This window comes from Apostichopus japonicus, chromosome 11, assembly GCF_037975245.1.
Source record: "Apostichopus japonicus isolate 1M-3 chromosome 11, ASM3797524v1, whole genome shotgun sequence".
Taxonomy (NCBI): domain Eukaryota; kingdom Metazoa; phylum Echinodermata; class Holothuroidea; order Aspidochirotida; family Stichopodidae; genus Apostichopus; species Apostichopus japonicus.
The window spans coordinates 1,866,508-1,888,895 of NC_092571.1; the positions used below are offsets into that span (position 1 = coordinate 1,866,508).

The following is a 22,388-nucleotide window of genomic DNA, read 5'->3' on the forward strand; positions in this document are numbered from 1 at the left end:
TTTGGTCAATAACGTAAGGTTTGGGTAAAAACGTTTTGGTTCCATTTTAAAAAGATAGAAAGGTGCCTTAAGCTTGATTTATAACATTCTTATCTTGAACAATTCTCTTTTGTCGAACTTCTCGAAAATTGATAACCGCAGGCGATACTGTTTCATGATGCCATTATGTACTGTGGGCGCTATAGTGTGTAGATAGTTTCTGAGATTTGTATCCAACTCGATATCATTTATCTGGGCATTGAAGCTATAGTACATTACACCTGGGGTGAAGGGGAAAATGTGGGTGGTGGGTGGGTGGGTGGGTGGGGGGGGGGGTTGGGGGGAGTTCACGAACTTTAAAAGGCAAGGGAACGGGTAGGGCTCTCATTTTATATCTAGGGGACAAAACCACAATATTACCTTAAAAGTTCTCGACATGATGAATCCTTAAAAAAGTAGTACTTGTTACTTCATTGACGATTAACAGCAATTTAATAATTGAAAAGATAACTTCTCACCAAACAATGGCTTATGAAATAAATATTTATTAAAGAACAATTTCGGATATTTTACAAAAACTAAGGGGGGGGGGGGGGTGCACGCCCATGCTGTATCAGGGATTGCTGCCCGTAAATGGTTGAAATTTTTTTCTTTCCGAGTAAGCGACCCGAAGTTGGATATACCCGTCACCCCCACCACCACCCTCCCCAACCCCCCTCTCTTAACACATGTTAATACTCGATTTTGCTCTTATTGTTTTTTCTTCATTCAGGTTCTACTTTCGTTTATTACGGGGAATTTACCTCTGCTAACGAGTTCATAGTCCCAATACAAATGCCTCGGGTATCCGGACAGTACACACTGAGTCCGTCGGTTAACCATGTCCATGGGTTGGGGACCGAGACCTACACCGGTACTATTTACTACCCCGCACCGTCAATGGAAGAGGCAAAGTTCTCCGACACCGGTAAGAAATACAAAATAATCATAATCATAATTTACAACGAATCTTGACCCATTTTCTCTCGCGATTTTAGTAAGAGTTATCTCCATGAAATTTTACACATTGATTCTAAACAACGTTCTTCTATATTTGATTACTTAAAATGATACAAGTCGAGCAAAGAAGTAGGTAATGTTTCGCAATTTGATTTGCTTGTATTTGACTGTAGGCCGGAATGTATATGTACATACATATATATAAATGTATATGTTGTGTATGTTTATGTATTACATATATTTACATGTACATACTAATGTATATAAACACTGTGCATATACATGCACATTTACATGTACATGTACACATATATGTGTTTGTATGTATGAATGTATGTATATGTATGTGTGTATGTATATATGTGTGCGTGTATATGTGTATGTATATATATTACAAATATGTGTGTACATACATATGTACATGCATATGTGCATGTATAGGAACATAGATATAAATATATATACATGTACATATATGTATGTATGTATATGTGTATGTATATGTATAACATATAGGTCCACATGCAATGGTTTAAGTTATAGACATCCAAATACCCACCCACATACCGAAAATGTTTCCAAATTATGTTGGAACTAAAACGCTAAGACTTCGCTTTATAATTTTATCTAAACGATGGTACTTTATAAAGAGACTTACTCAAGATAGAACCTATGCATGAAAACTAAATAACTTGATCTACTCCCACCCCAGTTCTCTTACATCAAAACTAACCGCATGCGCATGACACTGTTACATATAGGGTTCGGAAATCACGAGTTCCTTGGAAAGAGAATACATAACACAGAGGGTGATGGTTGCAATACGACAGCGAAGATTGGCTTATAAAATCGGCTACGTGGGTTATGTACGGACAAATGAAGGCCTAAAATGTCTTTTCATTTCTTTAAACTATATATTGATCTGCATTCGTTAATCGCACAAAGACGGTCTTGTCCTTGAATGGTATGGGGGTCTTTGGTTGTAGCTAGTAACAGTTTGTATCACTATAGCCATGGCGATGGGCCTTACACTACGTGGTTTGTCCTGTTGCAACCAACGTCACTGCAACAAAGGAATGAATACAGTAAAAATATGACAATGGAAATCGGTGGTGACGAAATCGATCACAGACAAAGCAAATTAGACTATAATAGAAAGGGTTTGGATTATCTCGCGATAACAGGCTTAGAGTGGATCTAGTAGAGCCTGGGCATATGATAAATCGATGGTAACCCCTGCATTCTGTTAAGAGTTTCTCTGAGGTGTATGCCAAGAAAATTTGGACAAGGTTACATTTTAAGTGGCTGATGAGACATAGGTACAAGATAACTCAACTGAACAAAAGAAATAATATAGGCCTAGTATGATTTGGGTCACCATTTACCGTGGTAACAGTCAACTAAGGCAGAATGTAGCTACTGTTATATAGCGTTTTAGTTTCCTTCTCTTTATATAAATGGGTCTGACTGAGAATTAGCAATATCACTAACCTCTTCTTTGAGTATTGAAAGGATGAGGAGAGAAAAAGCGATGCAGTTGACGTTTCAACTAATTAAGCGCTTTTGGTTTTCTTGAAGTTAGTCTTCAAGTTTTGACACTTTCCCCCAAAACGCGCGTTGTTTGAAAGGGTAACCCTAGTATTACCAAACTTGCTCCATGGTACTACACTACTACAATTTTATTCAGACAATAACAGATTACATACGGAATTTGACAATTTTATCTCGTGCTCACAAATGTTTTTACATTAATAATCGTAAAATAATACTAATAGTAATCAATACAAAGAATAAATCGTATAATTTTAATATTTTGGAATTTTTTCGTCACTAAATGAAATCAAACTTTACAAATCCATCTAACGGTATGAAAATTGATCGGGAAATAAAATTCAAGTTCCCAAGTGTGGGATATCTTTCTCTGACCTATAATAACAATGTCGAAAACATTGATTTTGTTTTCATTACAAATCTAAGCAAGATCCATTTAAGAAAAATGTCAGTATCTTTATTTTGCGACACAATTAGACGATATAGGGCTAAGCACTGGCTAATACTAACAGATCAAGAAACCATAGTAGTACGGTAGGTGCGTTGGCAGACTGAAATAGTTCGGCTTTACCAGCATAAGGTAGCATACTTCTATTAAAAGCCCCATTGACTTACACACTAAATCACAAAAGTCATGTGGTTCCTAAGTAGAAGTTCTCACTAGCTTAACGCTATACCCATCACCGGAGAGCTGACAAGTTAGCCTTTCATGGCACCATCAAATTTTCGTATAATGACCATGCAGATTTTTTTGCTATCAGAGCCTGAAGTTTTCGTCACTTGTAAACAAACCTCTTCATTCAGTGGTAAACAATTTTCATACGCTGCTCATGGGAGGCCTAAAGGGGTCTAACAACTTGCCTCAGTTGACCCAATTGTTGCACCACATGTACCTCCATTCATGCTCTTCAAGATGCAGGCCATAAACAGATCCTGATATATAACATATCAAAAAAGATAATGTTCCCCTACTGGGGTGGTGGGGGTGGAGTTGGGTTGTTTTTAACTTCGGTTATACTGATGTATCGCACCCTAAGCTATTTACAACTATAGCATGTATATAATCAGAATGGCGAAAATATAAATGATTATATTAATAATATTTATATAATAATTATAGCAAGAACTAACCAAGGCATTTTGCAGCGCTTATAACAATCTCTCTTTTGGGCCATTTTTTTTCTCCAGGAGCCGCTCTTGTTGTGTACTTTGACCTGTCTGTCGAATTCAGAACTATGACCGGATGTGACGACATATTTGATGACGTCAGTGGGCTTGGCGCAGGAGCTGGATGTTACGCGATAGGTACCAAGGTACTGGTTGTCTTATTCGGGAAATACGACGGAACTACGTTACTTACACCAGGTATGTTGTCGATGCAGAAAAACAACTTGGTCTCTTGCAATCATTAAATTACTAGATTACTGACAATCTGGGGCGAGGGAAGACGACTAAACATTAATGGGGAGGGGGTGGGTGGGGTGGGGGGTGGGTGGTGGTTCAAACTTCGAGGTGCAGTGGGACATGTGACAGTTATTTTGAGAGGACACACCACAAAGTTAATTCAATGCCTCTTGGCAAAATAATCCCCTGTGCAAATCGTACCACAAATTCTATTATTTGAATGTTTTCGACAAATGGACACTTTTTTTTAATAACAATGTTTCTTTCTCTTACTTGTTAAACCAAAGGGCACCTGTTACTTGTTAAGAAATGGAAAAATGTGTTTTACATTAAAAAAATATGGGAACTTGTTATATATGAAAAGGGCCACTTTTTAGGGTTTCTGCAAAAGTGTGTGTTCGTGGGGAGGGACGGGCTGGTGGGGGGGGGGGGGGGGGTCGCGTACCACTGTGCTTTCGGCCGCTCCCCCTGTTGACAGTAAAAGCAATTTAAAAAATGTAATTCATATGTGAATACATATGTAATCACATATGTAAATCCCATGTGTGATTACAGCCGATTATTCCTTCATCATCTAGATATTATTCTTACTACGTGTGTTCCAATAACGTTTTGAGTGTCAAACACACATTTTACGGGGAATCAGTACCCTCAGACGTCACCATTCCATACATCTATGCATACAAATCATTAGGACTAAATAAAAGCTTTAAAAAAAAATGACAAATTTCAAGATATATACGTTTCTTTTTGGTGTAGGGGACACTTTGACCCTGAAATCTAATTCCGTGAAGAGTTTCAACCAAGAGTATTCCCGATCTGGAACGGGATCAGAGACCATCCAATCAGCGGACTCGCCCCCACAAGTGACAGCTCTGTTGAGTGGCCCAGAGACATTACCTAGTTGCGGATACGTTAAAATGGATGGACGAAAGTCAACCGGGTCCGGCGCACGCGCATTAACGTACGTTTGGTCTGTCAGTAGCTCGGGCAGTACATCCGCGGTGGATTCCACACTTGCAAGTATTAACGGTAAGATTGAGAGAGGCAGATACCGTTTTCACTTATAGTTCTAGTATGGATGGGGAGGGGGAGGGGGAGGGGTATATGCTTCTGTTTCAATTTGAATTCACGGTAGTAAATCGACATTTGTGGTGGGGGGGGGGGTAAGGAAATGAAGCTGGACATTTCTATTCCATTCGTAATCAAAAGATTTGCTACTAGTTCAACCGAGTACCTATAGAGCAATGGTTCTCACGAAAGCTGAAATATTTTGACTCAAAGATGCAATAAGCTGGCAATTAAGCTTACTATTTCAGGACAATAATATCCTTCTGCCTTCATTCGGATATAGCAAAGACCAAAGGCCAATTTGACAATCTTTCTAGCTGTTCTAATAAACTGTTTGGGACAATGAAACAAAACTATATGCATATTTGTATATGCATATAGTTAAACTATGAATATAGCCTATTGTAATATAGTGTTTAGTAAGCCAAATATCAAATATATTTGGTTAATACTCGGTAAAATATATATTATATATTTAGTAATATATATATGAAAGTCATTAGTATGGCACTCACATATGCTAGAAAGTTAGATTACGGTCACCCATGCTCAAGTTTTAACCAGCATTTTACTGTCTCCCTAAAGTATACTTACCCTGCACATAGAAAATATGTTTAATTGTTTATTTCAATACTTCCTCATTGGATGGGAAAATCTGGAGGATTTACAGCCTGTTTTGGGAAAGTCATTTTCAAAAATTCTAGCAATGTTTGAGACTGAGAAAACCAATGTGGCCAACACTGGTGAACTGTCAGCATTTAACCATTTAATCCATTGCGTTACATATTAAGTGTATTTCTCGAGGCACCCCGAGACGTAAATCGTTGTGCAAAAACAACGAGACACTATCAAATCTGAAGGAGTACGTTTCCGTTCTTTTCCTTCCATCTGGTGCTTTCGCCGTGCAGCTGAGAACAGCAATAACGGGGCAGCTGCGGTGGAATTTGACGGGGCCGACATGGACGCGAACAAACCCTATGAATTCACCTTGTCTGTGACTAACTTTTTGGGAGAATCGGACTCAACGTCCCTTACAATCACTCGGTCGGGAGTTGCCGCTCCGGAAGTGAAGGTCATCGTGGAAGGAACGGATGCAGACGCCGCACTGATTGCTGACAGGTAGGCTTTAAAGGCTGCCCTCAAAGTAAAGGCTGCCCTCAAAGTAAAGGCTGCCCTGAAAGTAAAGGCTGCCCTAAAAGTAAAGGCTGCCCTGAAAGTAAAGGCTGACCTCAAAGTAAAGGCTGACCTCAAATTAAATGCTGACCTCAAAGTAAAGGCTGCCCTCAAATTAAAGGCTGCCCTCAAATTAAAGGCTGCCCTTAAAGTAAAGGCTGCCCTTAGAGTAAATGCTGCCCTCATATAGAGGCTGCCCTCCTTGAAGGTTGCACATTATATGGGATTTATTCAACATTTTAATCTATTTGACTGAAAATTTTTGTTCTTATGACGTCATAATTGATCGAAATTTCGGTCACATGGTGTAGTATGTCCTGCAGTACCGTGACTTACTAATAAAATAAAGTCGTCTCTATATTTATTTCGGAGTAAGTAAATTCAGTTTTACTCGTGACGGTTTGGCAGATTCTACAGCAAATGGGAATCTTAATTCTTTTGTGATTTGGTGATACCGTCTAAAGTTATGAAGTTACATATTTATTCATGTTTCTAAAATGATTTGCAGTTTCGGTCTGACAGCGGAAGTGAAGTACTATTCAGCGTGCGTGGCTGCCGGCGAGACGCAATTCCAATGGTCGGTGAACAATTCAGATGTACCTCTAAACTTGAAGACTATGTACACAAGGAGGTTGTACGTTCCCGCCAATACTTTACCTGGTAAGGATATTTGAGACCTATATTTAATGTAAAACCTTCCGCGAATTTTATAGCTCAGTTAAAAAGAAATTATTGCCGTGTCTCCATTCTCTTCCCAGATACCACCCCTCCCCGAGTGGAAAATGGCCTCACCACCGACCCCCCCCCCCCAAAAATGTAGAAAGAATTGAATTTTGTTTTGTTTTTTCCTTATGCAGGTGGGGAAGCTCTCGAATTTACCGTCCGAGTCTTCAAATCAAGTAATGTGTCCGCTTACGTAGAGACAACCGTTACCGTGGTTACCATACAGTCCGACCTAATCGCGGTCATTGATGGCGGGAAAGAGTTTACCGTCGGGAGGGACAGCGGCGAACTAGTCCTCAACGCCGATAACTCGATCGATCCCGACGAAGAAGCTAGAGCTTGGGAGTATGAGTGGCAATGTCTCCAGGTAAAAACATGATAAATCAGTGGCTTATTATTACTAAATTAATATATACATATAAACACATAAACATATATATATATATATATATATATATATATATATGTATATATATATATATATATATATATATATATATATATATATATATATATATATATATATATATATTAATATAAGTTCCAGTATTGCTGTTCCATTCAAATGTACATAGACTATATGCTCAGCTGCTTTTTGTAGAGGTTATGTATATAGTAATGTATAAAAATCCTTTTTATACCGGCATATATTTATAATACGGTACATTCACACAAGCGTTGCAAAACAAACGAACGAATCAACTTAACATTAAATATCCTTTTGCATTTGACAGAACACGGATAATAGTGCATGTTGGTCGTTTAACCCCGATACGGTCGGTTATTTGATTATTAACGATACCAACATCGGAGAATCTCAACTCTCGTTCGACGCCCTCTCTCTGGAAGCAGATAAAGAATACATCTTTACAGTGACTGTTCGAAAAGACGATCGCTCCGCGTTTACAAGCGTCACCATCTCCGCGGTTGATGGAAACCCACCGAAGGTATGTGCATGCCTATACTTTAATAATTTCATCAGCACACAATGCTATATATAAAAACCGGTTAAATGGCATGTTAGATATGACGCGATTATGACGTCATCAACACGTGATGAGTGTATGCCTTGAACATACAGTACGTGATGAGTTGAATGCCTTTAACACACTGCACGTGATGAACGTATGCCTCTAACATAGGCACGTGATGATAGTATGCCTTTAACATACGGCACGTGATGAGAGTATGCCTTTAACATACAGTACGTGCTTTAGAGTATGCATTGAACATACATTACGTGATCAGTTGTATGCCCTTAACGTACTGTACGGTATGAAAGTATGCCTTCAACATGCTACACGTGATGATATGCCTTTAACGAACTGCATGTGATGAGAGTATGCATTCAACATGCTACACATAGTATGATTTTAACATACTATGTACATGCATAAGTATGACATTATGCGTGACGATAATAAATTAACATACTTCTTTTAAACGAGACCATGGTTTTTTTTTATGATAGTATGATTTTACCATATTATTCCTTTTAATGATATGTGTACAATTTTACAAGTGGTGAGGGTATTTCTATAGCATACTATGAATAATAAGAGTATGGATTTAAGTATGAACTTCCACGAAATAGGTTTGATGATTATTATATGCCTCTTGTAATATAATCTCTGTGGTAGTATGAAACTACAATATTACCAAAGAATTAAACTATATTTCCTTTCCTTCCATTTTATGCAGATATTGTTGGAATTTGACGACGAAGACGCCATCGTAAATGACGACCAATACGTCATCTTTAGCGCAACGATAACGCACGAAGCAGATATAGATAATATCCAATGGGAGACTGCCGATACAGATCTAGGTAAAAACGACTTGGGCAAACATTAAAAATGAAAAAAAAAAAAAAAAACGTCAGTTCTTGCTTGCCTATGAAACTTGCTTTATATATATGAACCAGGGAGTTGTTATGGAACAACTCCCTGTATATGAACTAACCCTAACCCAAGCACAGTTATGGCCTTAGGATGCTTAAAACATGGATCAGCAACGCGAACTTAACATGTCCATGTGCAGCGCGGCGGTGCTGCATGCTTGCAAACTGCAATGTGGAATTTGCAATGCAAAAGGTTATCATCAAGTGAGTTATGTAATACAAATATGTGGTGACGTAATGTACAGTTTGGCCAATGACAAGCTATTTCGGTTTTTGTTTTTTACAGAACAACATAGATTCCAGTCATATACCCCAGTTTTCAAATATAACCATGCATGTATAATTGCTTTGACGACAAAAATAAAAGCGTTGGTAAATATATAGGCTTACACAAATAAATTTGGTTCTTAAAAGTAACCTTATAGCCTAACGTAGAAATTGCATTCCAGAAACAGCCTAGGTTAAACACGTGCGCCAATAGGGTATTGTGTGGACATTTACCTTCCCTATTTACAGAGTATTACATCAGACAACATGCATAGACATATAGTGATGTAACGTGTCCCACAGTTTCTCATTTCTGTCAAAAATTATAGGGTAGGCTTAATATTCGAACATCTTTACTAACATGATATAGTTCTGCCGACAGGTCCTTATTTGCCAATGTTTTCAGAAGGGCAAAGGTCAGACATCTTTATATATAAATATATATATAAATCACGAAGAGAATCTATATAATATTATAATATTAAATAAAGTACAAATATAATAAAACAGGCTAACAGCAAAGAAATGTTTGGTTAGAACATAATTCGGACCGTCCAGTGTTTTTGTAAGTCTGGGTTGACTGGTTCGATTCCCTCCCTGACCAAACATCATTCTTTATCTTTTTCAAACAACTTTAGACCTATTATGAAAAGGCAAGCAGAACAAAACTATGGGACCAGGGTGTTTTAATAACCCTACAACACATCTTTCTTTGATTGGGTTAAATAGTTCATGTTGTTAAAGTAACCATCACGGCATGAATGGTCTTTATGTTCAAATAACGTACACTACAGGTACAGGGAAACATTGTCTTCAATATGATCTATTTCTTCTTGAAGTAAACATAGATATAGATTTGTACACAACTATAGGACACAATCACGGAATTTAAATATACTACACGGGTAGGGAAATAGAATACGGTTATTTTATAGTTGTATTTCTTTGTTTTGATTTTCTCGCAGGCTACGGTTATATTGATTTTGACGACGAATCAAATATGCTGTTCTCGCCTCTATCTTACTCCATCTTCTCTGGATCAACGCTAGCTTTAGTCGGAATTCAAAAGGGTAAGCATAATAAGTAAAACTTTCTGCTGAACTCAAGCGATCCTCCCCTTTAACCCTTACTCCCTCCCCTCCCCTCCCCACCCCTCCCCTCCAAATCTTGTTGTGTATACATTAATCTCACAGGCAATGGGACATCGCCTGCAGTGACATAAAACATGCACAATCCTTTTCTAACGAAGCAGTATAAGGAGGGGAGGGAGTGCATTTAAGAGACAGGAAAACGTATGTTGAACTGCGGTAGTTTTACAATAATATCGCCCGATAAAACAGGGGCGTATCCAGGATTTTCCAATAGGGGGGGGGCGCCAGGCATGAATGATCGCCGTCCTGGGGGATGGGTCTAAGGGGAGGGGGTGTACAATTTTTGCTTTCAAAGAAGGGCTGAAATGCAAAATGGTGTCATGCATGGGCGGCGATCCGTACTTCCGAGTGGGGGGGGGGGGGATATGACCTTGTTGACTATCTAAGCGTAGCGCCACCATAGGTTGGCGCGAAGCGTACAAGAAAATTTTGGGATTAACAAACCCTCTAGATGGCCGGAAACGGCACTTCCCGAGGTTTCCAAGCGGCATATACCCAACTTTAAAATAGGGATGTCATGTCCGAAATATCTCATAATCAGGATCCAAAATACTTCTTTTTTTAATTTCGGGTGTTATTTTGGGAAAATTGCCCCTGTCAATCTTGTTTCAGGCGCAACGTTAGAATGTTCGAGAGCTCTGTTATATTATTCGATGAAGAAAATGGCCTCATGCAGGCTATTATAGGCCTATACACATGCAATACACAATAACACATAGTTACATTCCTAGGTACCGATTGCTATGGCATCCAGGTGAAACGTGTATTAAGCATTACCCTGGTTACATGAGATTCTCAGCTGTTCGAGGGAACATGTACGTGTGTAGGCCTACTATAGGGCCTATATGAATACTATGCGGGTGCATATATGTACTATATCAATACCGTGGGCGCAATAATACATTTTGTTGTTATAGGGCCAATGAAGCCTACAGTCAAATATTTTTGCTTTATAAAGACGCTTTATTTGAAAAGATCGCACTGCTTTTATGGTAGGCGAGAAATGAAGCTAAAAAAGAGCCGTACATTAACGAAGATGCATAAATGTAGGCATGAAAATATTCTTATCCCTGGCATTTGGTGGGGGGGGGGGAGTATGGTGCATTACATCCCCTCCACCCATTTTCATGGGGGGATATATCCCCCCTCCACCCAGGATCGCCGCCCATGGCCATATGTGATCCAGTTTTCGACCTTAATAATAAGCAACATTTCCAGTAAATATGGACACAAAATGCACACTTTAGTATGGCTGGCATGTCATTTAGTGTTTATAGTGATAATACAAACACAATTACCATCTATGTTTCTAAAACTATTATGCCGCCGAACTTCGCCAGAACCTTTTTTGGCAAACAAAAAATAAAGCATACGGGAGAGGGGGGGGGGGGGGGGTTGAGCGATCACCGACATCTCACATAAAGGTCGTCATCAATTTTTTTTTTTTTTTTTGCTAAACTTTTTTTTTTTTGGTGACGGCCAATAGGGGGGCGCGCGCCTGTTGCGCCCCCCTGGATACGCCCCTGTAAAATATCTACGCGGTATTTCGCCAAATGTACTAAGCGAGTCGTCTTTAGACCATGTTACATTTTTGTATAACTCTATAGTGCAAGGGTGTCCTAACTGGGGTGCATGAACCTGCAGGGGGTGCGTGAGTCCATCCCAGGGGGTTCGTGTGACGTTTCTGAAAGTCAAAACTAGAGTATACTTGTTGTTGAACTAAAATCTGATATATCATATAATTTAGTAATGTACAAAAGTCGTACCTATCGACAACCCTACAATATTACACTATGAACTTGATCTTTTACGAAGCACTGTTATGCGTATTATAGTATAGTAATGACTCAGGTCGTGCCTCGAAAAGTCGAGGGTCCGTGGACAACTCTGACATCCACAGGGGGTTCGTGGGGGATAAAGTTTGGGAAACCCTGTTATAGTGCATTGAAAGGATATACATTTCTTTAATCTTTTCTCTTTAGGGGTTGTTAGTAGAGGTACTGAATATGCCATCACCGTCACCGTGGCAACAACTGATGGTCAAAACAGTACAGCGAAGGCTTATTTAACCGTCAGGTCCGGGCCGACTTCGTGTGATTTTACGGTCCCCGATCATGAAGAATTAGACGAGGTAAGGGCATGGATGTACCGTTTGCCGAAATGATTCCGTGTCGGAATCAAAGAAAACAGAAATAAAGTAACTAAAACTTAAAACACTAGCTGTGGTGTGATCCATTGTTTCATGGTATATGTAAGGTATATCTGTGGCTTCTGACTGGTGCCTACAGCAAAGAAATGGGTATATAGGAATCACCACCAAATGAGGGCTGGATATATAGCTCACTAGGTTTAGAGCGCCGAGCTTGTAATCTAGAGGTCACTGGATCGAATCTCGTTCTAGCCATAGATTTCTTTGAACGTTTACAATACAATTAAAATTTAAATTAAAATATAATAGTAGAGAATACAGGGAGATGGACCAACGTTCAGAAAGCGCTGAAACATTTGGTCTTCAGATTGACCCTTTTTATGTGATTGATTATTCTTTAATTTGTCACGTGCTCAACCTCTGAGAGGGAGGGGGGTGGGGGTGACGGGAGGGGAGGGGAGGAGGTCAAACCGAAGGGAGAGCGCGAAGATTTCAGTGTACGAGGTAACATTTTATACATTTTAGAAAATGATTTATTGATGTCGGTATAATACTATGAATGTGCACCCTTAACAGACAGTAGTAGAACAATAACAATTTTGTTTTCATATAAAGCACAAATTGCCACTTTTTTATCTTCTTGCCGTAAGGTCGTCTTTCTCATGGAAAACTGCGTGACGTCAGCAGATGCCTACCCTCTCAGCTTCCAACTATTTGTTGAGAAATCGGACGGATCGTACGAGGCGGTTACCGAAAAGAAATCGGAACCGAGTATCAACGGAATCGGAAAACCGAAACTGGATAGTAGTGATACAAGAACTTATCTCATGAATGTTCGTATATTTTCTTCTAACATTTTTTTTGGGGGGGGGGGGGGGTTAAAGTTGCTGAGAAAATAAAAGCAGGGAGCGTTCGACGCCGATCCACGTGTCCAACCTATAGACCAACTAGTAAATGCATGTCACTGCATGGTATACCACCGATTTAGTTATATACACATGTGACACATTATAATCCATCGGTATATTGGCACAAACTTATATCGCAGTAAAGTAAGTAAGTTTTCTAGATATAGGTAGTTACCTCGAGGCTCTGATTCTCCAGTCTTTATCCTATAGCCTTTGATGAGCGTGTAAACATATACAAATATACACTCATATAGAAACCTATACTTTGAGAGTGAGGGTTAAATGACTCTTGGAATTTGAGCAGGAGTGAAGATTATCTGACTTCTTAGCATATTTGGGACATTACTTATGATTGCCTTTAAAAACGTGTGTGTAATCATACAACTCACTAAAAAGAGGAACATTTTGGCGTTTTTATAGTTCTTCGGTTATGATACATAGTCATAGCTGTAACAGGTTGATGTACGCATAGTATTAGAATAATATACATGTCACATGGCAGCACTGGCCAATAAGAGCGGTCTGTCGAATATAATAAAGAAAAAAGGGTTGGGGGGGGGGGGAGGGGAAGGTAATATCTTTTCATTGCAAGGTATCATCACTCATATAATAATATACCTCCTTTATTTCGAGATTAAAGATTTGAAACTTGTAATGACTTAGTCTTATTGCTTAAAGCGTATTATCTTGTCTTAATCCATCTATAAATAGGTGTGCGATAGGAACGACATGTGCACTGAGTATGACGTCACAGCAACAGTCACCGAAAAGTCGTCATTTTCCGAAGCAGAGATAAGCGACTTCAAAGCGAACAACGTGGATGCCAAGAAATATGCCGGCGACACACTGGGTGCTCTGACCAATAGGAATATGTTACCGGATGCTGGTTCCGATGAGTCATCGAGGCGACGCAGAGCAGCCGAAACGACCAGCGACGTGGTTACGGAACAGCTCGAATTGGTACAACTGACGATCGCAAACAGTGTACTGGATTCAAGCAGTGTCTCGGCACTGATTGACCAAATCGAAAGCATCAGTACCGACGATATGAACCTAGAAGATCAAAGTAAGTCACGTGATCATATACTGAGCCAGTGGTCCAGTGGTTAACTACTGTTTCATGGATCGTCAGGACCGGGCGCCTTCTTTGCGACCCGGAGTGAACCCTTTCCGTCACCGCTCCCAAATTCGATAACAGAGGGAGACACAGGCCGATAGACATGCTGGAGGGGTGGTGGGGGGGGGGGGTGGGGGGTAGGAGTGGAAGGGGCGTTCCTTGACGAAGAAAAGCAGAAACTATATAGGCTAAAAAACATGCATGAGCTCCGAATACTATTTAGAAGTATTTACGACCTGTGTTAACCTATATAAGCTATTTGAATTTACATTTTTGAATGACTTAAGAGGTTCAGTGCATACGGAATACTACAAAGACATCACTAGTTTGGATATGTCGGACATAATTATTAACTTTATTCTTTTATTTTAATTTTAAAAGGCATTTTCTTGGGTTACTTGGATGACGTCATTAACGTTTATCTGGATGAAGGAACAGCCATCAGTACTTCTGCCGCTACCATCCTCCTAGGGAAATGTTCTGACATTGCCTATAACCTTGATACTCTCTACAATGCCAACATCCTTGACCAAACAAGGTGAGAACCATGCAGGGAGGGTATAGTCGCAGAGTGACCATGAATCAATCTAAAATATGTCTTTCTAGCAAATGAACGTTCATTACCGAAAATAGTTATAAAATCAGTTGGCTGGTTGAGTTTCCTATCTAGACTGTAGTAACTATCATAACAAATTTATCGCTGGGAAAATTTGTTAGACTGTAAGTGTGGCGCAGTAACACCCTCTGTTTCGTTTCGCCTATACCTATACACTATAAGTACGTTATATTCTTCTCGCCTAAATAGGCTATTTATAGACTATATCGTTCTGCCTAAATATGTTATTTTTTATTTGATGCTATTTGGTACTGCCTATAAACAGAATGTTACTTGGCTATGCCTTCGCGCACAAATAGGTTCAATGCTATACCAATAAACAGGATGTCTATATCCTTTCCAATTAAGGGCAATAACTACCTCTGCCCAGATTCGTATTAGAAAAGTAGGATATGTAATTTAAATTAATCTGCTATGAAAGTATTATGCATGGTATTCGTACATACACTATTACTTATATATATATTGATACCTTTTTTTTCTTTTTTTGTGTGCAAAGGAGCGTATTTTCGTAGATTATATTTCGCAGTCTAAATACATATTTGTTGAAATCCTAACGCCATCAAAGATAGAATATATATTGCTCGTGACAGTAAGGATAGAGTGAGTGTAAAGTTTGAGGGGATCGCCAAGCAGTTTAACTTGAAAGGTGGACCAATGCATTTGATTGAAATGATATAGATCTACTGAATCTCCCCCCACCCCACCCCACCCAACCCACCCCACCCAACCCTTGCAAAAAGACCCAACAACAAACAAATCGAACATATGGGTATATCTTCGCAAGGGACAATATCAGTCACATGACACAAACAAAATAAACTAGCGTTGTTGTCACAAATACAATCAAAACACTGTTTGCGTTTTACATCCTCCAAACAATAGTAGTATAATTACTGTGTTGCTTAGAGATAATTCTTGGTGGATTAGAATGTTCCATTGAAAAGGGATTTCTCGTGGGTATCCCCAAATCAAGACAGATAATGAGAATAAAGGTAAGACCGGTGAGATGTAGTTAGTTGAGGTGGTTTAAAAACACCGATTGTGACTTTTTGGGAGACAGTTGACCAAATTGAACATAATTATGAAGGTTCAAGAATGATCATTTTCTTTCCAAACAGGATCGTACAAATGGCCGTTGCAGAGTCCATGACCTCCGATTTATCCGTTGGTGCGCCCCCAATTGAGATAAACAACGCCGATAAAGTAACGACTGTACAGAAGACTATCTTAAGTGGTTCATTTGGTTCTAAATCAACTGGTGACATCATCTCTGTTGACTTCGGGAGTGAACTCTCTTCTTTGTAAGTATATGAGGAGCGGTCATGTAAGAATACGTAATTAATTGCAACTGAGAAAATAATGTGGTATTTAAAGGGCCATTGTAGTTAAACTAATGGATAGAGCAGAAATGCAGAAAACTTATCAATATAGATGATATTTTGTGTACAGAGGTGTGACGTCTTTTTAATTTACAAAATAAGAGACACTATATTGTCGCAGAGTTACTTTCATGTAGAATTTATCAACCTTGTCATCTTCTTAGCATTAAAATATGTTTTAGATTTTGATAATGGATCTGCTTAGATTTGGGCGTGTCTGTTTGTGTGGGGGTGGGGCGGGGGGTGGGGGGTGGGGGATTTATGACAGACTGTCTTACTCCTGGGTCCGGTGGAGAAGCGTTTATATTTTTCGATTGATTTCCGTACTACTAAACTGGGAATATCAAACAATACAAATGAAGTTATGTACACGTCCACTGAGGAGTCCAACACAGTCAATGGCTTATTATAACTACTGAAGGGAGGGGGGGGGGGGGTCAAGCAGAGGTTGGGGTTAGGGTGGGGTGAAGGTGGAGTGGGGCATGGGTCAGGAGTATGGGTATTGAAAAGGAGAGCTTTGTTAGAGTAATAAACTATGATATTAGGCCCAAAGCGCCTTAGGTAAAACATTACATTTACCATCTATAAACTATAAGTAAATTTGACTTCATCAGGGTTTCCATTGTCATTTTCATTAACGGTATACCGATTATTTTACACCGTCAGATATGGAGCGTCTTGGAGTTGCGGTTCGGATACTTGCTCGGGCGTCAGTCTCACGTTTACCCATTACGATTCGAACTACGATTATTTTTCAACGGATAGTAGTGACATTAGTACTTATCGTATGTGTGACGTCATCACCATTGAAATAGCCAATCCCGATACAGGTATGGAGGTCTTTCCACATTCATTCGCATTTACACCCAGAATTTCACTAAAGATTCTTTTAAATTTTACTTTTAAATGATAGTTATCAAATTAGTATAATGACAGGCAAATATCCTCATGATTCACGCTGCAACATTATACATAACCATTTCGGGAATCTCAACACGTAATTAATAACCGATATTATTCAGTTTTAGCATATTCGTCGCGCCCCGTCAGCATTTTGCACGGAAGTTATAATCACGTACCCAAAACAAAATCAGAAAAAGTTAATATTCTCGATGGCTTTTCCATATTTACAATGAAACTTTTGGCGATACAAAAATAATGAAACGCGTTACGGGTTAAGAAGATGTCAATTAATATCAGACATTTACTTCAGAGTATAAGACGTCACTAAACCTTGCATTTAAATTTTCTCTAAATATAATAATAATAATAATAATGACGATGATGATGATGATTAATTAATTAAAAACTCTTAATTCTATACTCCCAGGTCAGCAATTAAACGTATCCGATCTAACGAGTCCCATCGTTATCGGTTTTCCAATTACCCGCAACGTCCAGTCGGTTACCCCTAGTTGTGTATACTGGGACGATGCCTTGGGTGAGTGGTCTACCGATGGCATGACCGTCAGCAGCGAATCATCTACCGAGATTACCTGCGAGTCCAACCACTTGACCACATTCAGTGTGGCAGGGATACCTATACCAACCACCGAGGCGTCCTATGACTATGGGGCAGAGGACTGTAAGCATGAATTCCTTAAGTTTATACGTATATGAAAACAGTCGATTAAAAAGAAAAAGTTTGCCACTCAAAATATGCTCTATTGAGCTATGTACGGTTTACTAATTCAATATATGCACACAACATACCTGTTCACCTATAGCTTAGGCTTAAATGACTATAAAGAAGTTGACCTAGGGGTGTCGAAGAAAGGAGAGGGGAGGGGGAGGGGCGTTGTATACCTCCCATTAATGTGCTGAGGAAGATGATGAATAAAGCAGGTGTGAGCCTCTTCCTTATTATGATATCCAATTTGTTACGAGAAAACAAGAGATATCTGAAAATTCTACAGATTTCGGGAGGGGGGATTTTACCCCTGGATACCTTCCATTGCTCTCCCCCTTGGCAGACCCTGCACCCCTCTGTACCCCTCAACTAGATTGATCGTACAGAAACATCGAGCGAAGCTGATGGACAGTATAGGTCTTACAACATGAACATAAACGCAAGGTTTAAACGTATACAGTTACCTGCAAACGACCCTTGTGAGCCTTTCAACACTTTAATACATTTACATAAAATGCAAATGACGAAATTATTAAATGCATAGCTGATAAGGGTATAAGGCGAGGGAGACAAGGCAAGTGAGAAAGGGAAGTGAGCATGGGGACGGAAAAGATGGCGGTGGTTAGGTGGGATGCGAAGGAGTAAAAGAGTGAAGGATTTCGTCAAAACCCCCGTAAATGGCAAGACGTTCGTAGAGGCTCCAATAACACTGCAGTTTGGAACAATTCTTTGTTCCATACTGTACTGTTCAGTTCCCGCTTTAAAGCACTCGTATTGTCAGTATGAGCAGTATGAGTACCATATTCCTATCAGATAGAAGGTTAGGGATTGTTCATACTGTAAATATATACGTGTGCTTTGAAGCATGATATGGGGGAGGACAGAAGTATGAGATGTCAATTAGCAAATAATCAAATCACTTTTCTATTTTTCTTCCTTCAGATGATATCAGCGATCTTGTGGACGGTATCGTTCGTAAGTCATCCTGCAAATTATTCATTATGTATATTTGTGAGTGCAAGGGGCGGGTGGGGGGGGGGAGTTGGCGGAGGGTCGGGGTTTAGTAGAGGAGTGGGTGGAAGGGGAAGATGGCGGAAGGGGAAGTGAACAAGAAGATACTGGACGAAGCAATCTTTCAGCATGGTAAAATGCCTCTCTTTTCAGTTTTTGAGAGAGGCCATGCTATAAAAAAAAATAAAAAAAACGGGTGAACATAGTCTATAGAGCCAACGTTTAACTCTTTGGTAAATTTAGGCTATTAATTTTGGCTATTTTGACTGATAGCAATTATCTGTGGTTACTATACTTGTTTTACTATTAAACTAGTAGAGTTTATAACGATTTATTTAGCAACAAATAAAGCTATATATACCTGAATCTTCCAATTACTTCATTATTTAGTTTTATGAATTTGTTTGATTTCTCTTTACAGAGGTTATCATCTGGGTGATAGTGGGTATCCTGGTCTTTTTCGTCCTCATTGTGGTTCTCATCGTCCTTATTGTAGTCGTCATCTTCACCATGACGCATACAAAGAAGGCGCCAGCGAACCCCCGGGTTGCCCAGCCTCAGCCCCAGCCTCAGCCCATTCAGATGCAACACGTACAACCAACACACACGGTACAAATTGCTTCGGGGGCCCAACCAGGATACTACCCGTCCGCTGCCCCACCATATGGGGCACCATTACCTCCACCTCCCTCGTATTCAATGATGGCTAACCCGTATGCGGGTCTCAGCTCGAGTTCGCAACCACCACCGCCCTCGGTGACACTGGTTGCGCCCTCGGGGAACCTGGTTAAGCAAGACCTCTATGCTGGAAAGGACGATGCGAAGAGCCAAGGCGGCGGTTACTCAGATTATATGAGTGCTGTAACATCGGGGTTACCCTTCCATAGTACCGATCCTGCGGTGAATGGAAGCATGCCGGGGGTAGAGATGAATAACGTTACCCCTAGGAGTGTGAATTCCGCTGGTGGTAGTCACGTGTCTTTAACACGACATGAATAGCAGAATAGAGGGTGTTTGCAACTATTGCAACGTTAGTTATAATAATACTGAGTATTTAGTATATAGGATGAAAGTAATATTTTAGCACGATACTGTAAATGAAAATGCTGCCCCAGGGATTCAAGGATATAATGACCTTAATCATTTTAAATTCTGTTTTGATGTATTAGTTTGGCAGGATAAAATTAATCTATGATCTTTCCATTTTTACTTCCCATACCTTTAGAAGAACTTTACACCCTTAAAACCCATTGGTTATGAAATGTAGCCATTCTCCCTAAAACAATTGCAAGTAATTATCAATAAAGGATTGTTCCAGGATATTTCCACTCAGAGAAATCTGAACAATTCGGTCATGAAGAGATTACATTCGTCCAGACATTTCTATTACATTAACAGGTTGCATTAGGGGTAAAGGTTATCAGAATTGGCTCCAAATATGCTAGAATATGAAATAATGGTCACACTTGTTCTAACATCATCAAGCCCTTTACTACGACAAACCAGAAAGTTATGTTTCTTCATTGAATCATTTAATTGTCTTATTTAAAGGCATCAATGTCTGGAAGTACTTTACAGATGCAGAAAGCAACAACAGGAATGTTTGTTTGTATTGTTTTTGTGTTGAAAAACAGTCAAGTTTTTAGCAAATCTTAAATCTGGGCCAATATATACCGATGACTTTTATTCAGGTGGAAACGCAAAAGAAAGCCGAAACCCTGATTAAACATCTAACATAAACTATTTCCTACCTTATTTGAGCTAAGTGTCGCAAATTTATATTAACTTTTGCAGATTAACTTTTGTATATTGGCTACAAAAAATTTGTATCCCAAAGAAAGAACATTTAGGAACAATTTTTACCCCTGTTTTCGAAAAGATTTGATGTGTTTTAATAAAGTTTTAAAAAGTGACAACATTGATAATTTGTTATTCTTATTTCTATCACAACTAAGTGCTTGCTTGCACAAATTAGAAAGATATTGAAGAGAGTTTCGCCATTAAGAGGTGTGATGGGTTCCTGGACGCTGACTCTCCAACACCCCCCTTTCCTCCCCCAACACACAGATACAAACCCACCCTTATTAATTCTTTTTGAAAGTGGCATTCGTTGATGTTCCTCATTAAGGTGAAACATTTCACAGAGCAACCTCTTCTTTCTCTGGCTTCAAAATAACATATTTTGCGCCTGTCTATCAATAGCTACAGTATAGGTTATACATGGTGAAAATATACATAGAGGTGATATGAGGCTAATCGAAGTGTTTTTGTATGGACTAGCTGCAGATATTTTACCGTCACAACTGTAAAATGTACCAAGTTTAAAGTCGGAATAATCTTCATCGGGGAAAACATTCGTGAATACACAGCAAATTGTGCGTTTGGTTGGCTGTAAATTTCGCGCAAATTTTATGCATATACAGAGAATTAGTTAGTATATAAAATATTGCAATCGGCCAGGGTACCAAGGGAACCCTTGTTTTCCTGTGACCTAAGGTCACTATTTAACACAATGGTTGGATTATTTCTGCATCTTAAAATATGTCAAAATCACAGCCTAACAGCATTTGACATTGTGGAGATAGGCCTACATATTTTGTGAATGTGGAAAATGTTTTGTAATTGCATTCCTACGAGAGAAAACTTAGTGATGACATCATTATAATAGCAATTGAGAATAAAGGTCTTTGTGTTCTCCATAGCATGGACAATTTACAGTTCAACACAAAACTAAGTTGAAATGTTCTTACCGAAATATTTTTGATTTTTTTCTAGATAAACGCATGTCATGCATGCATGATTTACAGAAGTATTACACCTTTACACTGAATAAATCATTGTTTTAATATTTACCATAGAAACTACGTGGAATATTGTCACAGACAACCACGCATCTCTATAGCAGAAGTGGTCCTGATCTGCAGATATTTTGACAGAGGAGAATAGAACCGCCAAAATAGGACAAATTGCAACCATTTTTATGCGTTCTGAACTTGCAAAATGCTTATAGATTTGGAATCCCGTGCATGATTGTTTCAACACATAGGGCCTATGGGTGGATTTCGTTAGTACACTGGGTATCTGGACATTGTTCTAGTGAGTATGTTTTCCAACCAAGTTCGCAGTATGGAAGCAAAGTGAACGTGACGTCACTTACAGCTGAGAGGCGGGTTTGAGAGGGAGGGGAAGGTAGGGAGTATTTTGGAATGTAATTGCCGTCCAATATTGATCAGATAATTTTATGCGTCAGTAGACAGTAGTGGACTGGTCTGATATTGTTTTGATCTTGTACAGATTGCCTATAGTGAGATAAATAGACAACCCGCACAATTAAGATCAAAACAATATGGTAAGATA

The 22,388-nt window shown here is 39.2% G+C and overlaps 1 protein-coding gene across 1 annotated transcript in view; it reads left to right on the forward strand.

Moving 5' to 3' along the window:
• LOC139976192 (uncharacterized) overlaps positions 1 to 20,947 on the forward strand; it is a 30,628-nt gene extending 9,681 nt beyond the window's left edge. Inside the window, exons 8-25 of the mRNA XM_071984701.1 lie at positions 752 to 946; positions 3,718 to 3,894; positions 4,693 to 4,965; positions 5,913 to 6,123; positions 6,686 to 6,837; positions 7,035 to 7,267; positions 7,635 to 7,847; positions 8,602 to 8,728; positions 10,033 to 10,137; positions 12,201 to 12,349; positions 13,018 to 13,200; positions 13,987 to 14,341; positions 14,774 to 14,930; positions 16,130 to 16,312; positions 17,057 to 17,220; positions 17,721 to 17,975; positions 18,963 to 18,995; positions 19,453 to 20,947. Coding sequence (XP_071840802.1) covers positions 752 to 946; positions 3,718 to 3,894; positions 4,693 to 4,965; positions 5,913 to 6,123; positions 6,686 to 6,837; positions 7,035 to 7,267; positions 7,635 to 7,847; positions 8,602 to 8,728; positions 10,033 to 10,137; positions 12,201 to 12,349; positions 13,018 to 13,200; positions 13,987 to 14,341; positions 14,774 to 14,930; positions 16,130 to 16,312; positions 17,057 to 17,220; positions 17,721 to 17,975; positions 18,963 to 18,995; positions 19,453 to 20,030 — 3,743 coding nt within the window. The 3' untranslated portion in view covers positions 20,031 to 20,947. The remainder of the gene's footprint in view (positions 1 to 751; positions 947 to 3,717; positions 3,895 to 4,692; positions 4,966 to 5,912; positions 6,124 to 6,685; positions 6,838 to 7,034; positions 7,268 to 7,634; positions 7,848 to 8,601; positions 8,729 to 10,032; positions 10,138 to 12,200; positions 12,350 to 13,017; positions 13,201 to 13,986; positions 14,342 to 14,773; positions 14,931 to 16,129; positions 16,313 to 17,056; positions 17,221 to 17,720; positions 17,976 to 18,962; positions 18,996 to 19,452) is intronic.
• Positions 20,948 to 22,388: the final 1,441 nt, after the last annotated feature.